At 35.1% G+C, this 22,366-nt stretch overlaps 1 protein-coding gene across 2 annotated transcripts; it reads right to left on the bottom strand.

The window, feature by feature from the left end:
* Window positions 1–245: 245 nt before the first annotated feature.
* CLDN16 (claudin 16) lies at window positions 246–22,094 on the bottom strand. Of its 2 annotated transcripts, none has more exons than XM_036017843.1 (5): window positions 21,552–22,094; window positions 9,300–9,402; window positions 6,066–6,191; window positions 2,839–3,030; window positions 246–2,182 (listed from the first exon to the last, which is right to left on the bottom strand). In XM_036017843.1, the coding sequence occupies exons 1-5, from the start codon at window positions 21,663–21,665 to the stop codon at window positions 2,049–2,051; spliced, it is 669 nt and encodes a 222-aa protein (XP_035873736.1). In that variant the 5' UTR covers window positions 21,666–22,094; the 3' UTR covers window positions 246–2,048. The 2 variants fall into 2 exon arrangements, with proteins under 2 accessions (XP_035873736.1, XP_028361070.2); XM_028505269.2 differs by having other exon boundaries at window positions 6,066–6,230; window positions 21,552–22,063.
* Between the last annotated feature and the right edge of the window lie 272 nt (window positions 22,095–22,366).

Here is a 22,366-nt window from a genome sequence, read left to right as displayed (position 1 = left end):
GTTTCCACCTAATAATCGTGTATGTGTGCACTTTGGACTTATTTTTTCTTTCTAAGCATGTTCAGCTACCACCATGTCAATGATTACTTCTTCACTATTCAATATTTGCTTTGTTGTTCACTGGTTGCAATACAAAATATATTCTTTGTTATGCTTTATTTGAAGATGCTTTATTAAATTATAATAAATTAGAAGGAAATATTCTCAAGGTAATTAAAGGAAAAAATACTAATATTCCTCCCAGAATATACAAAATGTTTTTATTGAGAAAAAATTCAAAACTGTCACAGAAGTCAATTATCACCATAATCCTTTGAAATATTTCCTCTTACAAATAAAATGTTTAAGGAGAAAAAATTTTGTAACTTTAAAATTTAAAGAGCTACTTAATTCATTTTTACCCTCCTCCTCTCCAGAGAGATTTCAAAAGATAACAGATAATATGTCATAAAGTAAAAGTGAACATAAACTTTAAAAAAACAAGGTTGAGGAAAAATATCAAGACAAAATAAGTTTTAAAATGCATAGAATAATACCCATGTGACTAGAACATCTGATCTACAAATAATTTTTTGTATGTGAATTATACAGTTAATAACACCCATGAAATAAGCATGAATCAGTTGCTCTTAATTCTAAGATTAGATTAGAACTTCTCCTGAGAACACTGGTAAAGAAATACCTTTTGAAATCATAAACGCCATTCTCAACAACAATAATATATTTATTTACTAGGCTATCATCATCTCATTTCCAAATTATTTTTAGGGTTTTTTTTTAGTTTAAATACTTCTTTGGGGTCTTTAGAAATTCACAACTAAATTTCCATTTTCCAAAATAGTGATTTCCAATATAATCAAAAATTCATTAAGATAGTACAAGGAGATTAATGCTATTCATGTGAAATACAAGGAATCAGAGTCTGAGATTAAATTTTATAACCTTTTAAAATAGTTTACCATTTAAAAATTCAAGATGATTACATTATGAATATGGATTAACCCTGTTAGCAATCATTCACTGACTTCTTTAAATATATACATAATTTCAACATTTTTTTAAAAAGCACATTTTATGAGAAAAATTATTTAAGTAAAGAGTTGTAAGGCTTCATTTATTTCAATCAACAAATATTTGTTATATTTTATCATATATCAGATATTTTGCTAGGGGGTTGAGGATCTAGTTGTGAGAGGACACTTGAGTTAGTGAACTCTAATATGATGCATTCATAAAATATATTTACATGTCCAATCTATAAACGAGTGAACTGCTGGCTTAGTTATTGCTGCTATAGTATAATAATTTGGCAAAATATAAGCAAACAGGGAGCAATGACAACAATATACAGGTCTCTTACATTGTTACTGAGGAAGAAAGTCACCACTGACTCCAGAATTAATTTAGCATTTGCTTTTGACATTTGGAGTGTGAAGGGGAAATTTCTTATCTTTAACTCCCACCAGTGCCTGGCACATAAAGCTATTTTCTTTTTTCTCTTGTAACAGAATGAGAGCAATAGTAGGCACTGGCATACTAACTTAAATTTAGAATCATCTTCTTCAAAGTTATCAAATAACTCATTCAGTTGAGAATAAAAAAAGTGAAGCAAAAACCAGGGAAAGAGCTAAGAGCTCATCCATCCCTTCAAAGATGAGAATCTCTGGCCTCTTTTGAAGGTTGCTTTCTATTTGTAAAGGGTCATTTTATTTCAATATTACCATGTCACAACCCCTAACAGCAATAAAGAAATAACAAGCAACCATTTTTATATCCTAGCAACCTCATCTTGAAATACAAGGCAACTTTGTGTGTGTGTGTGTGTGTGTGTGTGTGTGTGTTGAGAGAGAATGTGTGAAGAAAGAATGAGGAAGAATATGACAATAATAGAAAAAAGAAGTTACAAACTTTTTGATTAAAGTGCACAATTAATTTAGCTGAACATGAAGTTTAAATAACTCTTTCTGGGTTTACTTAATATTTTATTCACCTGTACTCATCAATCAATTAGTTCAATAATACATAAACACAGACTGATGCGCAGCACTCTACACCCTTGTGTCAACGGCATACATTTTGGCGGTCTCTGTCCGAGGGGCCACATATGATTTGGTGATGGAAACAGCTGCCTTTGAATAGGCCTTCCTCATGGAATATGGATAGTTCCTTTCAGGTCCCACACCTGTTTGAGGGAGGTAAGTGTAAAGAATAAAAATAACTATGGTTGAGTAAACTTTGGGAAATAAAACAATGTCATTTTGCATATTCTTCCACCCAAAAAGCAAGAATATACATATTGTAAGAAGTAATCATCTAAGAAGACCTGTAGATTACAATGCAGATTTTTATCCTGAAAGTAATTTTTAGATTTAAAATTTAACCAAATGTTCTCTTTATTTTTTTCCTAATAAGGAGAGAAATCCTTTTTGTTTTTTAGTGGTATTTTTTAGAAACCAAATTACATTTTAACAATAAATATTTGGCTTGCTTCTCAGTCTACTTCTTTGTTTAACTCTAGATATGAGTTTAACAGATTGGGTGAAGTAAGACATGTAAGATTCTGACACATTAAAGTAATTATTCTATGTTTGGATATTAGACACAGTTGTAACTTTGTGGGGGCTTTTTTGTTTGTTTATTTTCTGATAAATATACCACTAACTGGGTAAACAGATTTGAGTATTAGAAATCAGTTGTCCTTGAACAACTGAAATTTTTCATGGCAATAGGCAGAGACTAAGTAAATAACATTAGTTTAGTCTGGGGAGATGTGTTTTTATTCAGTTGGGAAAAATGGTACTGGAGGCAAGGAAATATGCTCTTTTAATTTGTTCTTACCTTTGAGGAGGTACAAGCAGCATGTGAGGACAGCCCCAGCCAAAAAGCAGCCCAGAGACCCAGCCATTCCAAGCCAACAGGACCAACCAAATTTATATTGGATGCCAAGAAATATATTGTGCAAAACCAGAGAAGAACGTTCCACATAAACATCAACAGCATACCACACAGAGCCAATAATTCCTGGGGCACCTGAAAGAAAGGAAATATCCAAAAGTATAATGCAGGTCTTTCCCAGATTTAAATCCTGCTACTCAAAACAGATGACAAATGACATTATTTACAGGTAAGTTAATGATGCTATGGATTCATGACCAACTCGAATTTTGGTTGCTTCTTTCATGTGCTTCTTTGGCCTTCTATCTCATATTTCTTCCAAATTGTATCTCAGAAATACAAAAGTAAAATAGTGCAGTTCTCATCTGTTTTTGTAAACCTAAAATGGTCACTATGGTTTTCTTTAATTTTTCTGTCTTTCCAATGCTATTTTAGTATTACAGAAAGACAAATATTAAAAACAAAAGAAAAATATGAAGAATAGGAAGGACACAAAATCTAAGACAAATAACGAAGAGCATATGTCCTTTCTATATTAATATTTTCATTGAAAGTAGAGGTCTTCTTTAATAGCATTCTATTTCTCCCCTGCTACCCAGACTCCACTACCCAGACCCACAGTTGAAGCTCTAGCAGCTGCATAACCAGCTCTCATATGGAAATTATGTTTTTAAAGTTATTAATTTTAGTGTGTTGTGGTTAAAATCTGGTAGGTGGAGTAAAAATTGTCTTTGTTTTAAAATAAACCCTTACCCACCACCCCTACACATAAGAATAAACTAAGAAAATTTATTCCTTTTTAATAAAATTTAATACCCATAGATTAGTCTATCTGATAATTAACTGGCTTGAAGTGATGCCACTGAGGTCCTCTTGTTTTAAGGAATAAATTGCATGTCAGGGCCTAGATGCAAGGGGGAAAAAAAAGGTGAGGAGTTGAGGAATCAAAGACTATGTGAAAAGGGTATTTCTGAACTTTGTAGTATCCAAAATAACTTTCACATTTTTTCCTAGGAAGTTTGTGATATCTATTTAAACCATATTTCATTACATTCTTCTCCCAATAGTTTAATGCAAGACATTTTTAAGAAGAACCAGATCCTGATCCTATAACCTTTAGACAACAGGGTATAAATTATCTGCCTCTTCTATAATATGGTAATACACAGGTTTAGAATGGAAATTCCTTTCTTATACTTAAAAACAGAATATGTTAGGGGGGACCCAAAACGACCCAGAATTTATTTATAAGAAATTGTATATTTATTCTTATATGTTTAAACTTAAGTCACCTTCAAAGTACTCTTCATCTAATGCAATACATCCATTGAGATTTTTTTCTGCTGTTCAAAAGTTTTTGAACTCAACAATTTTGATGCCTTTTAGTGCTTTTGATGTCTTTTATTTCACTCTTCCACATTGGCAAAAGGTTTCCCTTTGAGGACTGTTTTTATCAGTGAAACAAAAAAATGTCACTTGGGGCAAGATCTGGTGAATAGGGAGGGTGGGGCATGTGGCTCCTCTGGTTTTGGTTGAAAACTGCTGAACACACAGCCCTGTGGTGTGGGCAAGGGTGCTCATAAATCACCCATCATGAAATGGGCAAATGCACTGAAAGTCTTAAAAAGAAATTCACTGAAACCAGATGCAGCCTCTCACAACAATGTCAGCTGGTACACTGATACAGACAGGATCCCAGAACACTCACCTAGTGGAGGAAGCCTATACTACAAAGGGCATGACCCCCAGAAGTTAATTCCAGGATTTTTGGGTCCCCCTAATATATATTAGCATGATAATATTGAACGATGGTTCCAAGGCTTGGGCCATGTCTAGCAATTTAATTTAGTCATTTTTTTCTTCAGACTTTCCTAGAGGAATTTTCTTTATTGACTCGGTTTTTTTTTTAAATTAGCTCATTTTTTGTTTTATTATAAATAAAGGAGTATCTAGTGATGTCTCGGAAAATATTCTGTAACAAAATTGTAAAGCATTAAGTGATATTTAGATTTGTTAAAACACATTTCTATATACAAAATTTTTATGTTATCACTAGACTGGATATGGGAATGCATGTCTTAAAAAGAAAGAATAACTAAATTCTTGTGAATTTTTAATACAACCTAAGAATCATCAGGGGCGTTGACTCAATGTTTGTGTGTGAAAAAATCAGGGAGACCCTGGTTTTTAAATTGTGATGGGTTAGGGTCTCTGCTTTGAGCTTGCTCTGCCCACATTGGACCATCACAATAGCAATTCAGAGTAGATATTATTGCTGGGGCTTTAGGCTGTTTTGCAGATTAGAATGTGGGAACAGGTTAAGTAACAGATCTAAAGCCACACATCACACATGTATATCTCCAAGTATTTTTAGTTCCCCAGTCTCTATCCATTCACTACCTATAGTGCCTGGTCGGGCTCTCTCTTACATTTGCTTTGCAACTTTTTGCTTCTACCATAAAAGGAGATGGTTTTGTCTCTGGGGGGTGTTTGCTGTTGGCTTCTTCAGTGGGATACTTACCCCAGCTCGTTAAGATTCAAAGAATTTCAAAGGCATTGAGTTCTGATAGAGGAAGTGTAAGCTCTGAAGTTGGTTAAAAGACCTGAGTAAAATATCAATTTTGCTGTTTCACTAATAAAGCACCATGTAAAGTGTTTCTTGACTTATGGTGTATTAGTCATGTTTGATTTAATAGTCTTCAGTACTCCATTTATTTATCTCCTTCTTAAGTGAAGATAATAATATGATCTGTATATTGTGTCCTTTATGATCGAAGGAGTTGGCACATGAGGAAAGTCTAAGTAGGACTTGGCACAACTTAGTTCACTGCTAAAAAGATTTGGTGGGGGTGGGTATAGGGAAGGAGGCTTAATTAAACTTGGCTCTTAATTGACAATTTAACTTCAGGAATACTCACAATAAAAACTTTTGAAATTAAAGCATTGTACAGTTTTTAGATATTTAAAAATATTTTGAGGACTTTGATAAATTCTGATCTGTCATATTAATAACAACAAAAAAGATATAATTGTGTGATTCCAAAGCTGAAGATTCCTTCCTTCAATTTAGGAAAGCAGGTCACATAGGATCCTAAAATGAACTGCTTCAGACATTGCCATTCTCCTTCACCTCAAGACCTCAGATGTCTATCACTAGTTCAGACCTATACCTGCTATCAGCAGCATGGTTCCGGCAACACAGCAAATGCGGACTTTGATGTATGGCTCATCAGGGAGGAATTTTATGCAGTCCAGACCAAGGAGCAGGGTGATGAATCCAAACCCAGCTAGAATATCTGCAGTAATCATCAACGCCCGAGTTACCACCAACTTCACTGGAAGACCAGGATGTATGGTTAGATGAAGGAGACATGTTAACACAGAAATATGTAAAAAAGCAGACAAGCTCATACATTAACACAGACCACTGAAAGAGTTGTGCATTTAAATGTACATGAATTTGGAAATGAGTACCCTTAAATTTTTATTAAAATGCAAAAATATCAGGAGGCTATTGGTGTTATTATTTGTTTAAGCACTGATTATTACTTAGTCTTGTTGGCCTCTGAGTAAAATGCCTGGCATATAGTGGGGACTAAATAAATATTTCTCTTTTGCTTCCTGTTTTGGAATGAGTCCCATTCTCACGTATGATAACCGATCACAAGTGAAAGTAGAATATCTGATCTGTAGAAGTTAGTCAATAAATATTCAATAAATAAAAATCACTATATTTGTTTAAAGTTTTATTGTAAATGTAATTTTTTAAAAAATTTCATGTTGGGGAGTAAGATATACTTTAAGATATCTCTTGCCAATTTAGGCTGGAGGGAGCACTGTCAAAGGAGAAGGAGCTTCTCTAGTTAAGTAGAAGGCTACTTCTGGGAGAAAGGTCATATTCTCTTTCATTCCTTCAAGTCATGACCCTTCTTGGCCAAGACTTTATATTAACCCTTTTACATAGCATTGTCAACTGAGAGTAGTTTAAAGCTACAACCTGTGAGAATAGATGGTAGAAGGCCCAGGGAAGAGAAGAGAAGATAAATAGAGGTAGAATAGTAGCGGTCACCTTCTGCAATGGAAGCATCTTCAACTGGGAAAGCCTCCTGAACTGAGTCACAGTTATGCTAAATTAACAATAGGAAAATGTTGTTACAAGTGGAGGGTTAATTACCTAAATCAGAACTAAGGAGTAATAAAGTCTATTCCTTTAATGGTACTATAATTATGTTTTATATTCATAATAATTGACATTTTCCTTGCATTGTAAATAATTTTTCCACAGTGATGAGGTAACTGTAGGGCCTATTTAGTAATGGGTTGTTTGCAAAAGTGTGACCATTTTTTCTTATTTGAAATAAAAAAATATTTATATGATCCATATAAGAGAAAAATCAATGCATCAAATCTGCTTCTACCTTAATAATAGGTGATTACATACATTATTGGGTTATTAATATATAGGTATATATTCATTTCTAGAATGAAATTTGTAAGATCTCAAAATTTAGCATTATATAAAAAATTGAGTTGAAATTTCAAATTTAGATCAAATCTCGGGCTGACTTTTCTCAAAATAGAGGAAGGGAAATAATATGTAACTCATTAGGTAACATCAGGTTGTAAATTTCAACAGATCCTTTGACCATCAATGATAAATGCAGGTGGGACTCCTACTCAGCACCCCAAACCAAAGTGTCCACCCTATGGACTGCCCCCCTTAAAATTTTCTAATTCTCTTTTTGGAACCTGTGACTATTCAGTGACAGAAGCACCATGTGGATGCCATGTCCAGACATCATTATGGGTCCTTGTTTTCCCTTCTTTGACCTTCTACCCACACAGAGCATTATTCGGATGCTCTGTGGAACTTCAGGACTCAAGCTTATGATGTCATGTGAGGGCTCCATGGCTAGGACAATTCCAAGAAAACAGTACTGCAAACAGGTTGCTAATGCTGTTTAGCCAGGAATTTTTTTTTTTTGATGATTGTGTGAAATTGGGCTGCCAAGATGATGTTAAATTATATTCTAATTTGCAAGAGATAGTGAATTCAAATTAACTACTTCAACAGGAGCCATAAAAAAGTATTTATCTGAGTCTGCATATTTTAGGTATACAAAGCAATGGAAAAGGTTATCTAAGGTTAACTGTGGTTGTGTAAAACATATCAAAGACTAAAAATAAAATTCTACCCTCTTATAAGTAACACCCTAACTTAGAGGGTATAGTTATAATATTTCCTTAGAACACATTTTCATCTCAGTTGTCTTTAAGTATATGATAGAATTTTTAAAGAAAGTTAATGCATCTTTTAGATATTATTTGCAACTAATAAGACTATATCAGAAGAAAAATGTGAGATAGTTAAGGAAAGATAAAAAAAGAATTTAAAATATAAACAGTGATTTTTCTCTAGTGCATTATGCTTATGAGTGATTTTATTTTCTTCTTGCATAAGTGTTTAAAAGGTTGGATGATTTCATCTTTTTTTTTTTTTTCGCCTCGATTTCATCTTTTTTTTTTTTTTTTTGCCTCAGATGTAACCATACCACTGTATTTCTGGAATAGCCTATGTCTGTATGAATTTCTATTTCTATTGACAAAATCATGTTTTTCTGTAGGTAGAACTAGGTTAGCACAAGAAGGAAAAAGAGAAAGAATTAAGAGGCCTTTTAAAAAATGAAATAAAGGTCTATGAACCTTATGAATTATGTTAAAAATGTTCCAGACACTCAAATCCTAAATGGCAAGGGAGGGTGTTTTAGAGCGCTGCTCTTTCTAGATTCTTTTCCCTGGATGAAAGAGCTTTCCGGGGAAAGCCACATTCCAAGGTTTACTTTTCAATTACCTTGAGAAAAGAAGTTGTCATCTGTTACCATCACCTGTCAATTACTTTGAGAGAAACTGAAACTAATTTGCTTTCACCTATTTCTGTCTGTCTGTCTGTCTGTCTGTCTCTCGGCAGTTCTTCCATTGAAATACTGTAAACTTCCTATTTGAACAAAGTTAGAGATAAAAGACATCTCTGAAATGCTTTTCATTTAGTCTGTCGATTCTAATCATAAAATCACATCATCCTGAAGAATTTGTTTCAATTTTAAAAGTGTTTACTATAAGCCTATTGTGTATAAGGCACTATGAGAGGTCCTTTGGGGAAAAGCAGTGATGAATAAGATAATATTTTTTACTCTAAAGAATTTACAAATACACAGGCAAAGATAAAATAGGCTAAAAAGTTTGAACTCCTATTTCAGAAATACACTAAATTTCTAATTAAAATATTTAAAACTGGGCAGAATCTTAATACAGCACTGTAGAAAACAAAACTACACAATGAAAACCTGGGTTCAATTTTCTCCGAGAGCCCATCCCTATGAGTGGCATGTCTAAGGTATACGTACATGGGTGTTCTGCAAATATAGAATCGTACTCATCACAGGTGCGGATCCCATCAAAAGCATTTGTGACACACTCCCACCAGAGGCCTCGGCATTTTGTGCTCACCTAGATGTTGGAGAAGACACCGTGTGAACCAACTCATGCAGACACACTCTGATTCCCCTGATCAAAGGGAGAACTTGGCTGTTGTGAGTTTGATAGCAAAATCCTGTGGTTACAAGCAAGATCAGAATTTCATTTATAGCAAACACAATGCATTTTAGAGTATTTTCCCCAAAGCATTGATAATTAAAGTCTTTCCCTACTGAGAAATGAATTCACTTCTTGATTGGGAGTAGGAGGGACAAGTTGTGGTTAAGATGAATAAAAATCAAAATTAAATATGTGAAAATACATACAGCTGGCTCCATCATTCAGTCATAGTTTAACATGGAGACAATTCATTTCACTTTCCTGTGCCGACATTTACTCAAATCACCCTCCCAAAATCAAGTAACAGTAGATAATAACTGTTGACATCTTGAGTCTATTAGAGATGTATTTAATTTCTTTATCATGAACACTGGGTTCCATAAAGAAAAGTGTTATTATATATGAGGTTCATAAATTTAAAATAATTGCCACAGAAAGCTATATGTGAAAACACAAATAAGTAAAATATAAAGACTTCATGATTTCCTCCCTGCTCCACTGACAGACTACAAATGCTGAAGCTATGATATGGATGTAAACAAACTGAGCATTAATTTCATACACTCTGACAGCTGTAAACCACTTTTACTTAGAAATGCTACCAGTTCCCTGAGCCTTCCCACATTTTATCTCTAAATTGTATATCACAATAGATTTCTTAGAATTGTAAACATGCCAACAGAATACAGTTTCCAGTGTTCTTGACAGAGCTCATGCATATGAGACAGAGCTAATATGATTATTTCTTCTGACTCAGTTATGGGTTCACATTACGTTGGAAATCTGAAAATAGGTAAGATTTAACAAGGATTAGCTTGAAAAATGAAAACTTAACTTTTTTCTTAAAGAAAGAATGAATAACAGAGCAGAGTCAGGGTCAGGAGAGAAATACAAAAGTCTGGGAATTAAGTAGTGTGAAGAAGAAAGGAAGGACCATAAAACACTTTGATTTATGAAAGAAAACTCTACCAGGTGATATTTACGCTATGCCGTGACACCCTCCGTCTCCCCTGAGTTCTGCTGTGAACTTAGAAGCTGTGTTGGGTGCCAAATAGAACTCTACTGAATTCTACTGCTGGCTACTCCATCATGATTTTAAATGTAGTGCTTATATTATCACTCTCTATGTAGAATACTTACAATTCATAATAATTAATATTTCTATATTGATTTTATACGCTGGAGCTGTTACTGTTTAAGCATTATTATTTCATTTACTCCTTAAAAGACCCTGTGAGGTATCGTTATGATTTTCTACTTTAGAAACAAAGAAAGTAAGGCAGAGGAGAATTAAGTGATTAGCTCCATGAAAGCATTATTAATAAATGGAGAAGATAGGACTCAAACACCATAGTCTCTGTGCATATGGCTTTAAGCACTGCAGTACACTTACACCCATTTTTTTTTAACTCTAAATCTATTATGGGTTAAACTACTTTAGAAATGAAAATTAAAGGATAGCTTTGGCTACAGCAGTAAGCCCTAAATTCATTCTTATCCTATGGTCCTTATTCTATAAAACCTCACTTTGGCCTGCTCTTCCTAAGGTTAAATATTAAAGCAATGTCCTGAAAGTTATAGAGTATTACCACCTCAGGAAGCTGAGGAATCACAAAGACTAAAAATTTAATGAATAAAATTTAACATATCAGTTTCTGAGGAAGAATGTGAACATGTAAAGTTATACATGAATAAATGTGAGCTGTAGTTGAAAACATACACATTAAACATAAACTGACACTATTATTAGCTGTGTGGTATCCTTAGGCAAGGTATTACCTTTTTTGAGCCTCTATTTCCTGATCTGCATCAAAGAGATAATGCTAGAATGGTTACAAGAATGAAAAATGCAAACACACAAATATAAGTTACTTACTCAGTAAATGATAATATTGATAAATTACTTAAACACCATAATAACGTGAGTAGTGACTGTGTTAGACTTGACTAACTACAGCAGTGGGGAAAGGTAGATGTAATGGGATGATTGTTGGTCCCCGAACTGATTTGTGTCAGAGTCCTAATCCCCAGAATCTGTGAGTGTGACCTTATTTGGAAAAAAAGATTTGCATACATAATTAAGTTAGGGACCTTAAAATAAAAAGATCCTCTTAGAGTACCAGGGTGGGCCTTAAAACTAGGGTGTGTTCTTAGGAGAGACAAAGCAGAGACTCTGAGGAACAGAAGGAGGCAATGTGATCCTGGAGGCAGGGATTTAAGTGTTGTGGCCACAGGTCAAGGAATGCCTACAGCCACCAGAAGCTGGAAGAAGTAAGGGACAGATTTTCCCCTAGGGCCTCTGGACAATGCAGTGCAGCTAACAGCTAGATTTCAAACTTCTAGCCTCCAGAACTATGAGATAATAAATTTCTCCTGTGTGAATTATGGACACAAAGAGGGGGTGGGGGGTTTTATAGTAAATCTAACAAGTCCAGTGACTGAAAGTAATCTCACAGGATGATCTGATCCTAAATTCTTAACTGGACAGGTCCTGGTGGGTAGTGACACCGCAGGGCAAGTCACTTCTTTAGTAAAAGGTTTATCTTTGCCTTAAGCAAACCCTGCCCATTGTTTTTATAGAAGTATAACCTTGTCAAGAGACGACATAATCCTATAATCTGACTTGCTTGCTCCCAGCTCCAGGTAATCTTCCTTATGTTCTCTTCTTAATTCCAAATATACAAAAGAAACTGAAAACTGTCATTTTCTGGAGCATTTAAGATCTTGCTTCCCCAAACTTGTCATCAGTTTGGCTCAAATAAACTCATAAAAACACTCAGAAGGTGTGGACATTCTAACATTGACATTAAGCAATCAAATCTGTGGTAATTTGTTGTGACGGCCCTAGGAAACAAATACAGTGGAGATTATTTGTACTAAACTGTTATACTATAGCAGTAATATGCTATAACTATTATACACACCATAACAGACCTTCTCATAGCCTACTGCTCGTCAGTCTCTCAATTAACAGAAACACATTGGATTCAGTTTATTCCAATTTGAACTAGATTTTGTGGATTTGAAGTCTCTTCTCTATATTCAGAGAGAGACTGTCTACAGTTTCCAACTCAGCCAGTAAAACAAATCAACAAATCCACAATGGCTATTCTTGTTATGCATGAGATTATTTAGAAAGTCACATGAGATATGTATGTGAAAATACTTATTTTATGTAAAGAATATTCCTTTCTTGTCAAAATAACCCAGTAATGGTATCATTTTCAAGGCTATTGATCATTTACCTACAATGACCATATTTAGAAAAGCAATGAGCTCATTAGAAGAAACAAGGAATCCAATTTCATTAGGTATTAATGCTCAGGGGCACACTATTAGATTGCTTGGTATTCACACTCAGTTAAGGCATGTGAGAATAGTGGCTGTAATTAACTAAACTTCTGTGTTAATATAGCACTTCCTGGAGACACCCTTAGAGGTGCCTTTGTGCACAAAGACAAGGTTAAAAGATTTTACGTTATTTGTCATACTTAAGAAAGTCGTCCTTGTTTATAATACAACCTTCACCCTATCTCTCTAATGTACAATGGGTTATTAAAAAACTTTCTAAAAGGCAAGTCGATATAAGTTCTTAGAAGTTTTAAGACGAGGTTATTAAAAAGCCAATCAATGCTTAGAATATATAGTTAATCTTTCTTAGAGGGCAAAAATGCAAAATGTTAACAAGTAATTTTTATCTCACAGGGTCACCCAAAATAGAGGATTCCAAATTTACCCTCTTTCCTTTTAATGTGTGATTTATATATTAATACATAATATATAGAACCATACTAAAGAAATTTGTGTTATTTTAATAAATAGTGATTGATCCTGAAGGAAAGAAGGTATTATCTCCTAAATAGGGAGAAGTTTAAGCAAGGTACCATAATAAAAGCATAAGTCACAAACACAAGGCCAGTAGAAACCTCTTAATATTAGTCAGTTGCCAATAGTGAAACATAGAACTTTTACAGAACAGTTCAGATTTCTGACTTCCCTTGGAAACTTGGTCAGTCTGGCCACCTGGACTCCCCAATGCAATGTAGCAACGGTTACCATGAGCTGAGTAGCTGCTCGCATTTAGGTGGGATCTGTGCTCACAGGTTCCTCATTGTTCCTACCCAGTCTGCCTCTCTCACGGATGTTGGGTTCCTTGTTCCTATAGGCATCTGAAATTTCCCCTCACAGTATATAACAATGAAATTCCCTTGCTCTCAACTTGTCAAATTTCTACATTTTATTTATTTACTTACTCACTTAAAAGATTTTATTTATTTATTTTTAGAGAGAGGGGAAGGAGGGAGAAAGGGAGGGAGAGAAACAACAATGTGTGGTTGTCTCTCAAGCGCCTCCTACTGGGGACCTGGCCCGAAACCCAGGCATGTGCCCTGACTGGGATTCAAACTGACAACTCTGTGGTTCACAGGCTGACACTCAGTCCACTGAATCACACCAGCCAGTGCTCTACATACTATTTAAATCCCACTTCCAAGATATTTCTTCTTCCATGAGGTTCTCCCAGGTTCTCAACTGGAGTTAATCTCTTCTCAGATCCCACAATAACTGTTCATATTTCTCTAGCATTTATGATATTATCTTTTTATATGTGCATATGTACATCTGTCTCCTAAGTCTGTCTGCCATCATCTTTCAAATTATATCCATTGAATGTCTGTCATGTTTCCCAGCAAAGACTGAGACGGTTATCATACCTTGCCTGAAGGAGCTGAGAGACCCTCCTTCTCGGTACATAATAAATGCTCAATAGATGTTTATTGAGGGGGGAAATCTGTCAACCTATCTAACACACACACATGACTCTCATTTGAACTTTGGCACAGATAAATTTACTGATAACACTGTAAGCACTGATGCTTGGTATGTACTTCTGACTTAAGTGAATAGACTAGGACAGCTGAATCCAGGAGTCAAAGAACTATTATTCAGACCAGAGATTTTGTACTCGTATGGTGTCAGTCTGGATCCTATCTACTCAACTGGCTCTGGAAAGTCTTTACCACTGGTACTCAGCGTGAGCAGGATGCCACCCAGAGAAAGCTTTAGGAAACCTTAGTGAAGATGACTCTTCCCAGTTGAGTTTGCAGTAGCATAAATTAGTTTCTTAATCCTGGGTCTTCTCATTCAGATCTCTATACCAGTTTTCCATTAAGGTTTCTCTTTCTTAGTCTTTGCTGATTTCTCTTACTTATCACTTTCAAAATACAAGCAGCAAGACACACTTTTGCCAGCCTGGTCTTATTTATTATAGTTTTAGTGTGTTTGTCTTCCCATCACATATTTTACATATAGAATTAGAGAAATTTAAAAATAATTAATTGGCATTTATTTCTCATCTGGTTACATAAGAGATTTATACACAGTAAGTTTAGTAAATATTTATTTTTGGTGGATCATTATCAAACACAATTTTCTTTGCCATTACACATCAGGTTATAAATGCACATGTACTTTGATTTGTGTGTAAATATAATATACATAGAAATAAGACTGCATAAAACCCAAAAATTCAACTGTCATGTGGATACATTTTTTTAAAAACACCTTGCATACACATGCTATTGGAAATAATAATTTTAACAGCAATTTACTAACTTTGTGCTAACATTTTATATTGAATATTCAATTTACCTGTTTCTGTGTTTACTTAAGAATATTCATCAATATGGAAAAGTTTTTTAATTTTAATTTTTAATTAAATTAATTGAGATAACATTTGTTAATATATTATATCAGTTTCAAGTGTCCAATTCTATAATACATAAGTTGTCTATTGCATCAGCTGTATGTAGCATTGTGTATTTACCACCCAGGTTTTAATAATACCAAATACCATGTTTTACTACTAAAACTTGAAACATTTTCAATTTTAACATGAAATACATTTGCATTTTTATACTGAGATTCTAAATTCTTATTTTAATATTTTATTTTATTTTTCATATTCTCCCAGGGTCTGAAAGAACTCAAGAGAAGGTGAAGAATCAAGATTAAAATAAACATAATAGACACCACCTTTCCCTTTCTTCTCTATTTGTGCACCATGCATTTTCTTGCTAAAATACATTTGGCTTAGCTCTGCCTGCTCATTTGTGGAGTGCTAGCTAACAGTATAAACAGTAAAAACAGGATAACACAAACTTAGTAGGTACAATATAATTTTTGTGGTCTTCATCATTATATTACCTAATTTACATATCTGAAAGATCTAAATATTTTAATTTTAACATTTATTGTTTAATTTAAATCATACATTTAAGAATGCTTATGAAAGTATGGTATCACAACTTTGCAATGACTACTGCCCAGTGACAAATCATAGTTTATGTTGAATGAAGGATAATAAAATACTAATTTTCTTTTTTCTCGCTTCTGTATTTCTTTCTCTCTTTGAAACAGTAGACAGAAAAAGTTATATTTTCTGGACCAGATTGCAGTCTTCACCAACTTTATTTTACATCCCGGGGGATTAGATTTTCATTCCTATCTTATTAAAAAGAGAAACCAAATCCATATCTTGAGAAAATTAAAACTGTGGCAAGATGAAAAATGGTGGTCTCCCTACAGAGATACTTTCCATTTTGGGCTCAATGTGAGTTTCCAGAGATCACTTTACATTGTATTTCATTCACATACATTTATTCATCCTTTTAATAAGTATGCCAAGTATCTCAATAAGTACCCAGTCAATTCATGTTGAGAAATGCATCATGAATTTCCATTATTTGGAAGTCCATGTTAGGGGCTATGATATGAATGAGAGAATTTCTGTAGCCTCAGATGTCCACTGAAGGAGTATGAAATCAGTTGGAAAGTAAAACTACTGTATAAATAACCAGAGTATGTGCCAGATAGAATTATTTTAATATTTACTTTATGCCTCAAAGAATTGTAGCATCATTAATGCAAATAGCAATTCCTGGAAGAACTGGATGATGGGGATAAAATGAATCAAAATATGGAAAATGTTAATTGAAATAATAAAATTTTAATCAAACAGTGCTTGGTGTATAGCAGGTTTTCAGTCAATAATTAACACGAGATTAACTGAAAATGGAATAATCATGTGAAAACATTTTTTTCCTTCTGATTGAGAGACCATTAATCTTGTGAAGAAATGACTTTTCTATTTCAGTGTAGATATGAATAATTATATGTCTTAATGTATAAGTAACATACTAATGATGTTATTTACTTATAACTTCTTTCCTTTTAAAAATGTATTTAATAGGTAATTTATGCTATTTTGTCTCTGTTGTCTGCATATTCCCCTGGTTAGATGAAAAGAAAACAGCAATAAATATAAAAGTGAGCAAATCACAGCCTAGAGAAGTAAACAAAATTTCTCCAAGAGAATCAATAGCGAAAATGGAAATAGAACTTAAATCTCATACCTCTTCCTTAAGTGAACATTATACAAAATGTCATCTCCTCCTCCAGAACAAAAACAAAACAATAAACTGCAAATATACAGTAATATATCTAACATTTATTGACTGATTTGTATTTGCCTGGTACTGTGGTGCATGCTTCAGGTATACAAGCTCATTTAATCCTCATGACACTTCAATGTTCATATTTTAGTCTCCCTGTACAGAAGAGAAATGTGGTTTATAGTGGCTTAGACACCCATCAAAAATCACACAGCTACTACCTGGCAAGGTGGAATTTAATCTCAGGTCCCTCTAACTTCAAGTCCAACCTGTAAGCCTCCCCACTATAAAGTTTTACATTACTGCCCCACCTTGAGGTGCTGTGTAAACACCTAAGCAAGATAAAATAGTGAGATGGTTCAGTGATACTGCTGCTGGATGACTTCTGTATAGAGCTTAATTTTCCTCTATTTAAGCTCTAAGTGACTCTACCAGTCCTCCAATTGCCTCAAAACAGTAAAGAATTTCAACCTGACTTCTCCCTCTTCCTCAGCCTCTTTTCCTCTACATGCAATCAATTACCAATCATATCAATGAGAATTCTTTAGAGTTTCCCATATCTTCACATGCCTCCTAACGCTGTCATCCTAGCTCAGACCACCATAGTTTCCCTACTCTTTCATGGCAAAATTTTCTTAATTGGTCTCCTGATACTTCATTTTACTCCATCCCAACATTCTTCACAAGCAGCCAGAATGGTTGGTCTTTCTAAATTACATATATATGTTTACTTACAGTGAAAGACGCTTGTCTATGGCACACTATGTATAGTTAACATGACACACAAATCTGTTGAGAACCAGACCTTATATTCTCTTCCCTACATGAAAACGCTTATCATGCTGAATTATATACAAAGCCACAGAAGTACAGTGCTCCCATACCTGGATCTCAGCCCATAGCATCCCCTGTGCTTGGGCACTCTCTGCTTTTTTTTCCCCTCTTTGCTTACCTATCCTTCCAGTTCTTAGTTCAGGTATTTCTTCTTTTAGGTAGATTTTACCAGTTATGCACAATTGAGTGAGCTGGCCACTCAGAGTTATTTGTGATATCATACTGTAACCATAACTTTACTGTCTATCTTACACAATATGCTAGGAGCAACCTAAGGAAGATCCAGGTCTCATCCTTCATAATCTTGTACCTCCCACACTACAAGGTAGACAGCGCATGCCAAAGAGTATTTGTAAAATGAAAAAAGATGGGAAAAAAAGTGGAGAGAAAAGGTAGGAATGAAGCAATGAAGGAGAAAGGGGGGAGAAAAAAAGAAGAACATAAGGGATAAAACAGGAGGAAAGGGAAGAGGGGAATGAAAGGGAACGGAAGAATCAAAAGAAAGAAAGAAGAAAGGAAAGAAGAAAAGAAGGAAGAAGAAAGAGAGAAAGAAAAAAATGAGGGATAGTGGGTTGGAGAAAGGAAGGAAGAGCCTATAAAGTCACAGAAAAATGGAGAATATTCATCTAGACTCCTAGTGGGAATTTCTGGGGAGGCTCTCCAGGATTGCAGACATAGTCAAGGGGTCCTGATGTTAAAGAAAGTCAAGACTAAATATGATCTTAAAACAACTGAGTTCAACTTCATCTTAAAACTGAGCCAAAGACAGGAGACATGACTTGCTTAATCAACAGAAGACAAATAAGATATAAACACAGGTTGGAGTCATCTCAAAACCCAAGTTCTCTTCACCATATCTGTCTTCCCAGGGACACAGATGAATCAACAATGACAGAAACAGTATGTTGGCTTAGGGTCCTTGGTCCCTGACTTGGGGCTGTGCACACTGCTTTTTCTTTTTCCCAATGTTTTACTTAAAGCAAAGAACTTCACTTTTCAAGGCAAGTGCAAGTAAGGCAAAATAACATTTTGTGGTATTTTGAGGATCTTTCTGCTCCGCGCTCTCTGTTACTTATCTTAATCCTCTAAGAAGCCCAGAGTTTTTACTCACGCTTCACTTCGTCATGTATCTTCTTGTCTGGAAGGCCCCTGCTGCCATTTTCGACTTTTTAAATCCTTTGTATCTTTTGGAAGCTTTGTTTAAATGCCTTTTCCTCCCCGAATCCTGCTTTAGTGTCTCTGACATGGAATAATCCATCTTCTCTTCTCTAATGGTACTTTGTACATTTCTTTCTGTCGTGTGCCCTGACAACGAATTGGACTGGTGAGCCTTCGGTCCATGACATGACGCCCAACCCACTTAGCTACCCAGCCAGGGCTGCTCATTTCTTTTTCAAATATGAATTGGCCTATGTTTTTGTTATAGTTTCATGGGTATATATTTTTTCTCACTAAATATATACTCCTGTCAGGATGGACTCATTTTTTCTTTATCTTTATCTCACCTAGTAGAAACTAGCATAGTACCTTTTATATGACATACATTTCATGTGTTTTTTTATGTTGAATTGAGCTATAGAATTCATTTTCCAACTCTGAAACCTGTAGCATCCTAAAAGATTAACAGAGCTAGAAATTTAAAGCTAGAAATGTTCTGAATTACTCCTTATTTTAAAAGCATTCCATGGGTAGGCTTTACAAAAAAAAAAAAAAAAAAAAAGAAAGAAAGAAAAGCTTTTTGTTGTCCCATCTTTTTGTTCAACAGTCACTTAAAGTGAGCTGTTAATATAGGCCAAAGGTAATATATATGTGAGGAAGGAAGCAAGGAGAGCAGTATAATTGAGTCAGAGAGTGTCATAACCTTCAAATTAATGGATCATAGTATGATTTCATATTCTGGCCCATTGAAGGAGCAATTATTAAGATTCATGTCCTTTTAAAAATATTGCTAAATAGAGAGATTATTGAAAGAGAAGGGGCCTCATTTGTTACAGGTTTCATCTTTTAATGTGAAGACTTCTTGGAGAATATTTATAGCAATATATTTCAAGCATGGGGAATAAGGAAGAAGCTAAGAAATACTCACTAATGCTTGCCCAAGGTTAGCAGGGATTTACTCGAGGTGAATAACCTAGACTGCTCATTCCATTCATTTTACCTAGAAGTGTTCTTGCCTAGAGCAGACGGCAAAGCGGCTGGGTGTAATAAAACGAGAAGAAGGCATTTTAAAGTCTGGGACTCCCAGTTTCTCTAAGTAAGGATTGACCCTTTCTAAACTTCCGTTTCTTATCAAGTGAAGTTAAGAGTTTCATTAGCTTAAGCAGAAAGATTTTCAAATTGTTTTAGAAAATATTTTAACAATGCTTTTAGATAAAATTTTATAGATTTTCAAAGATCCTAGTAAGTCTGCTCAAGTCCGATATATTTCTGTTATTCACCTAGTGCTGACAGTCCAGGTTCTGGCAAGCTGACGGCAGCACTGTTATTATCTGCATTTTTCCTGAGCATTATTCAAAGGGCATTGTTTGCATTCACTGCTTATATGCATGAACAGATAAAATGCACCACCGGACTTATACGTAGAAGACATCATTTACAGTAGTTAATTCTATCACGGTTTTCAGAAATATAATCTTTAGCACTAAAGAAGTATTTATAACTCCATTGGTCTTGAAATGTCATGTAGAAGTCAGAGGAAGATTAAAAGCAAGGAAAAATGGCAGGAAAAATACACAGCAAAATAGAAAGATTATTACCTTCCATTTTTAATTGAAATTTGAGAGTTGAATAAATAAAATTAGGAGAAAAATATATACACTTGCTCTTAGGTATCTTTCCTAAACTTCACAGAGGTTACATTATAATGTTTGTTAGAACATTTTTTCCTTTCAGAATGTACATAAGAGAGCATATGGGGTGCTATATATTCTTTATTGGAGTTCCTAATATATTGTTTCTTTTTCTTACCTATACTTTCTGAAATCTTCCTGATGAAGAGTAGCTGACCTTAATATTTATTTACTCAGTTCTATGTCTCTAGGATTCTAATAGCCACAGAAAACCCTTTTAACTCCAAAATTATTCTTTCTGAGCTTCTCCAGTGAGAAAAATAAAACCTTCAAATGTCAACCACTCACTCATTCTCACTTAACATTTGGTTCCCAAGATCAATTCATTTTTAAGAGAGGGTTTCTTAAATCCATATCTGTCCCCTGTACTTGGAACACTCTAGATGTTGTATTTTCCCTCAGAATGTTTTCTTCTACTTGGGAACTGCTTAAAATAACATTTCTATAGCATACTAATTGAGTAGATCTTATATACCTTGAGTGTGATTACTCAATTCGGTTTCTGAGATTGCCATTCTTTAAGTCTATCATACTACTCTTAATGCCGTCATCAAGATTAGCAAATTTGCATTTAAGAAAGGATGTACTGGAATGTTATTTAAATTGGTGCATGCAGAATGGAAGAGGTAAATTTCTGGAGGGCTCAGTGACAAGGGTTATATCATTGACCTTGTGCGAATTTATCCTTATGAAAAAAGAGGGATTATTCAGTTACCTCCTCTGTAAAATGGAATAATGACATCTATCTCATAGATTATCTGTGAGGATTAATGAGCTCATAGTGAAGATTCAGTAAGTAGTAAATAAAGAATTGGTCAGTCCATGTTGGCTATTATTATCATTAATCCCAGTGGACACAGGGAGGCAGTGGAGCTTTGAGAAAATTTGGAAGGGCTTGGGTGAGAAAAGAAGTTTGCTGACTTCTTACCTCCAGGGAATCATCGGCATTCACCATCCAACAGTCTGTCCAGGTGGCTACAACCAAGAACCCAGCAGAGAAAAAGGCGAGGAAGCAGGCGATGTACTGAAGAAGATCCCTCATCTTAGTGAGCAGCTGTCTGGAGGGGCTGCATGGGGAGCTGCCGGTCCTTGGCCTACTCAGGTAGCTGGAACGCTGTCAATCTCCTGCGTTTCTGGTACCTGGAGGTGTAAAACTACTGGTCTTTTCCTTTTCCTCACACCCCAGTGCTGGTGTCTTGACTTGCTGTAAGAGTTATACAAACAGACTATAACCCCCAGAGGGGTCCTGGAGGTCATTATCTGAAACAACCAGCCTCCAATCAGAAGCCAGGTCAGTGAAAGGACTGTGTATATTTTGTATGGGGGAGAAAAGAAACCCTGGTCATATTTTCTGCCCAGGCCACCAGCTAATGTGAGATGATGGTTGCTAAGGCACATGCCAGCCCCAAGATGGAGAGGAAGAAGAAGGGTCATATCCCGTGCTGACGCCTGTAAACTGATCTTTCTCAAGCCCTCCAGGGAAAGTGAGCTATTCTTCTCCCCCTCCCTAAGGAGGCTACACGGTTGACTGAGTGCTATTTTATTATTAGGACCATTTTAATATTCGCTGACTACCTTAGACAGACAGGCCACTGGTGAAACTATGCCAAACAAGTGCTTGCTCAAGGGAGTTTGCATTCCAAAGTGTTGGGCAGAACAGCCCCATGAAGGGTTTCCAGCACCTGGGCCCCTGGTAGAGCCTTGGCTCCTAAACTTTCAGCATCACAGAGCTGGAAAGAGAGC

This window comes from Phyllostomus discolor, chromosome 2, assembly GCF_004126475.2.
Source record: "Phyllostomus discolor isolate MPI-MPIP mPhyDis1 chromosome 2, mPhyDis1.pri.v3, whole genome shotgun sequence".
Classification (NCBI taxonomy): Eukaryota; Metazoa; Chordata; class Mammalia; order Chiroptera; family Phyllostomidae; genus Phyllostomus; species Phyllostomus discolor.
Note: the sequence above shows the minus strand (reverse complement) of the source record. Positions and strands in the feature narration are given on the sequence as shown.

What these genes read in the sequence shown, in the direction of transcription:
- CLDN16 (XM_028505269.2), bottom strand. Translation starts at nt 21,665, where the DNA reads ATGAGGGATCTTCTTCAGTACATCGCCTGCTTCCTCGCCTTTTTCTCT. An exon ending in ATGCCGATGATTCCCTGGAG is followed by an intron (nt 9,403 to 21,551) that starts GTAAGAAGTCAG and finishes TCCAACATCTAG; the next exon opens with GTGAGCACAAAATGCCGAGG. An exon ending in CTGCTTGTACCTCCTCAAAG is followed by an intron (nt 2,183 to 2,838) that starts GTAAGAACAAAT and finishes TCCCTCAAACAG; the next exon opens with GTGTGGGACCTGAAAGGAAC.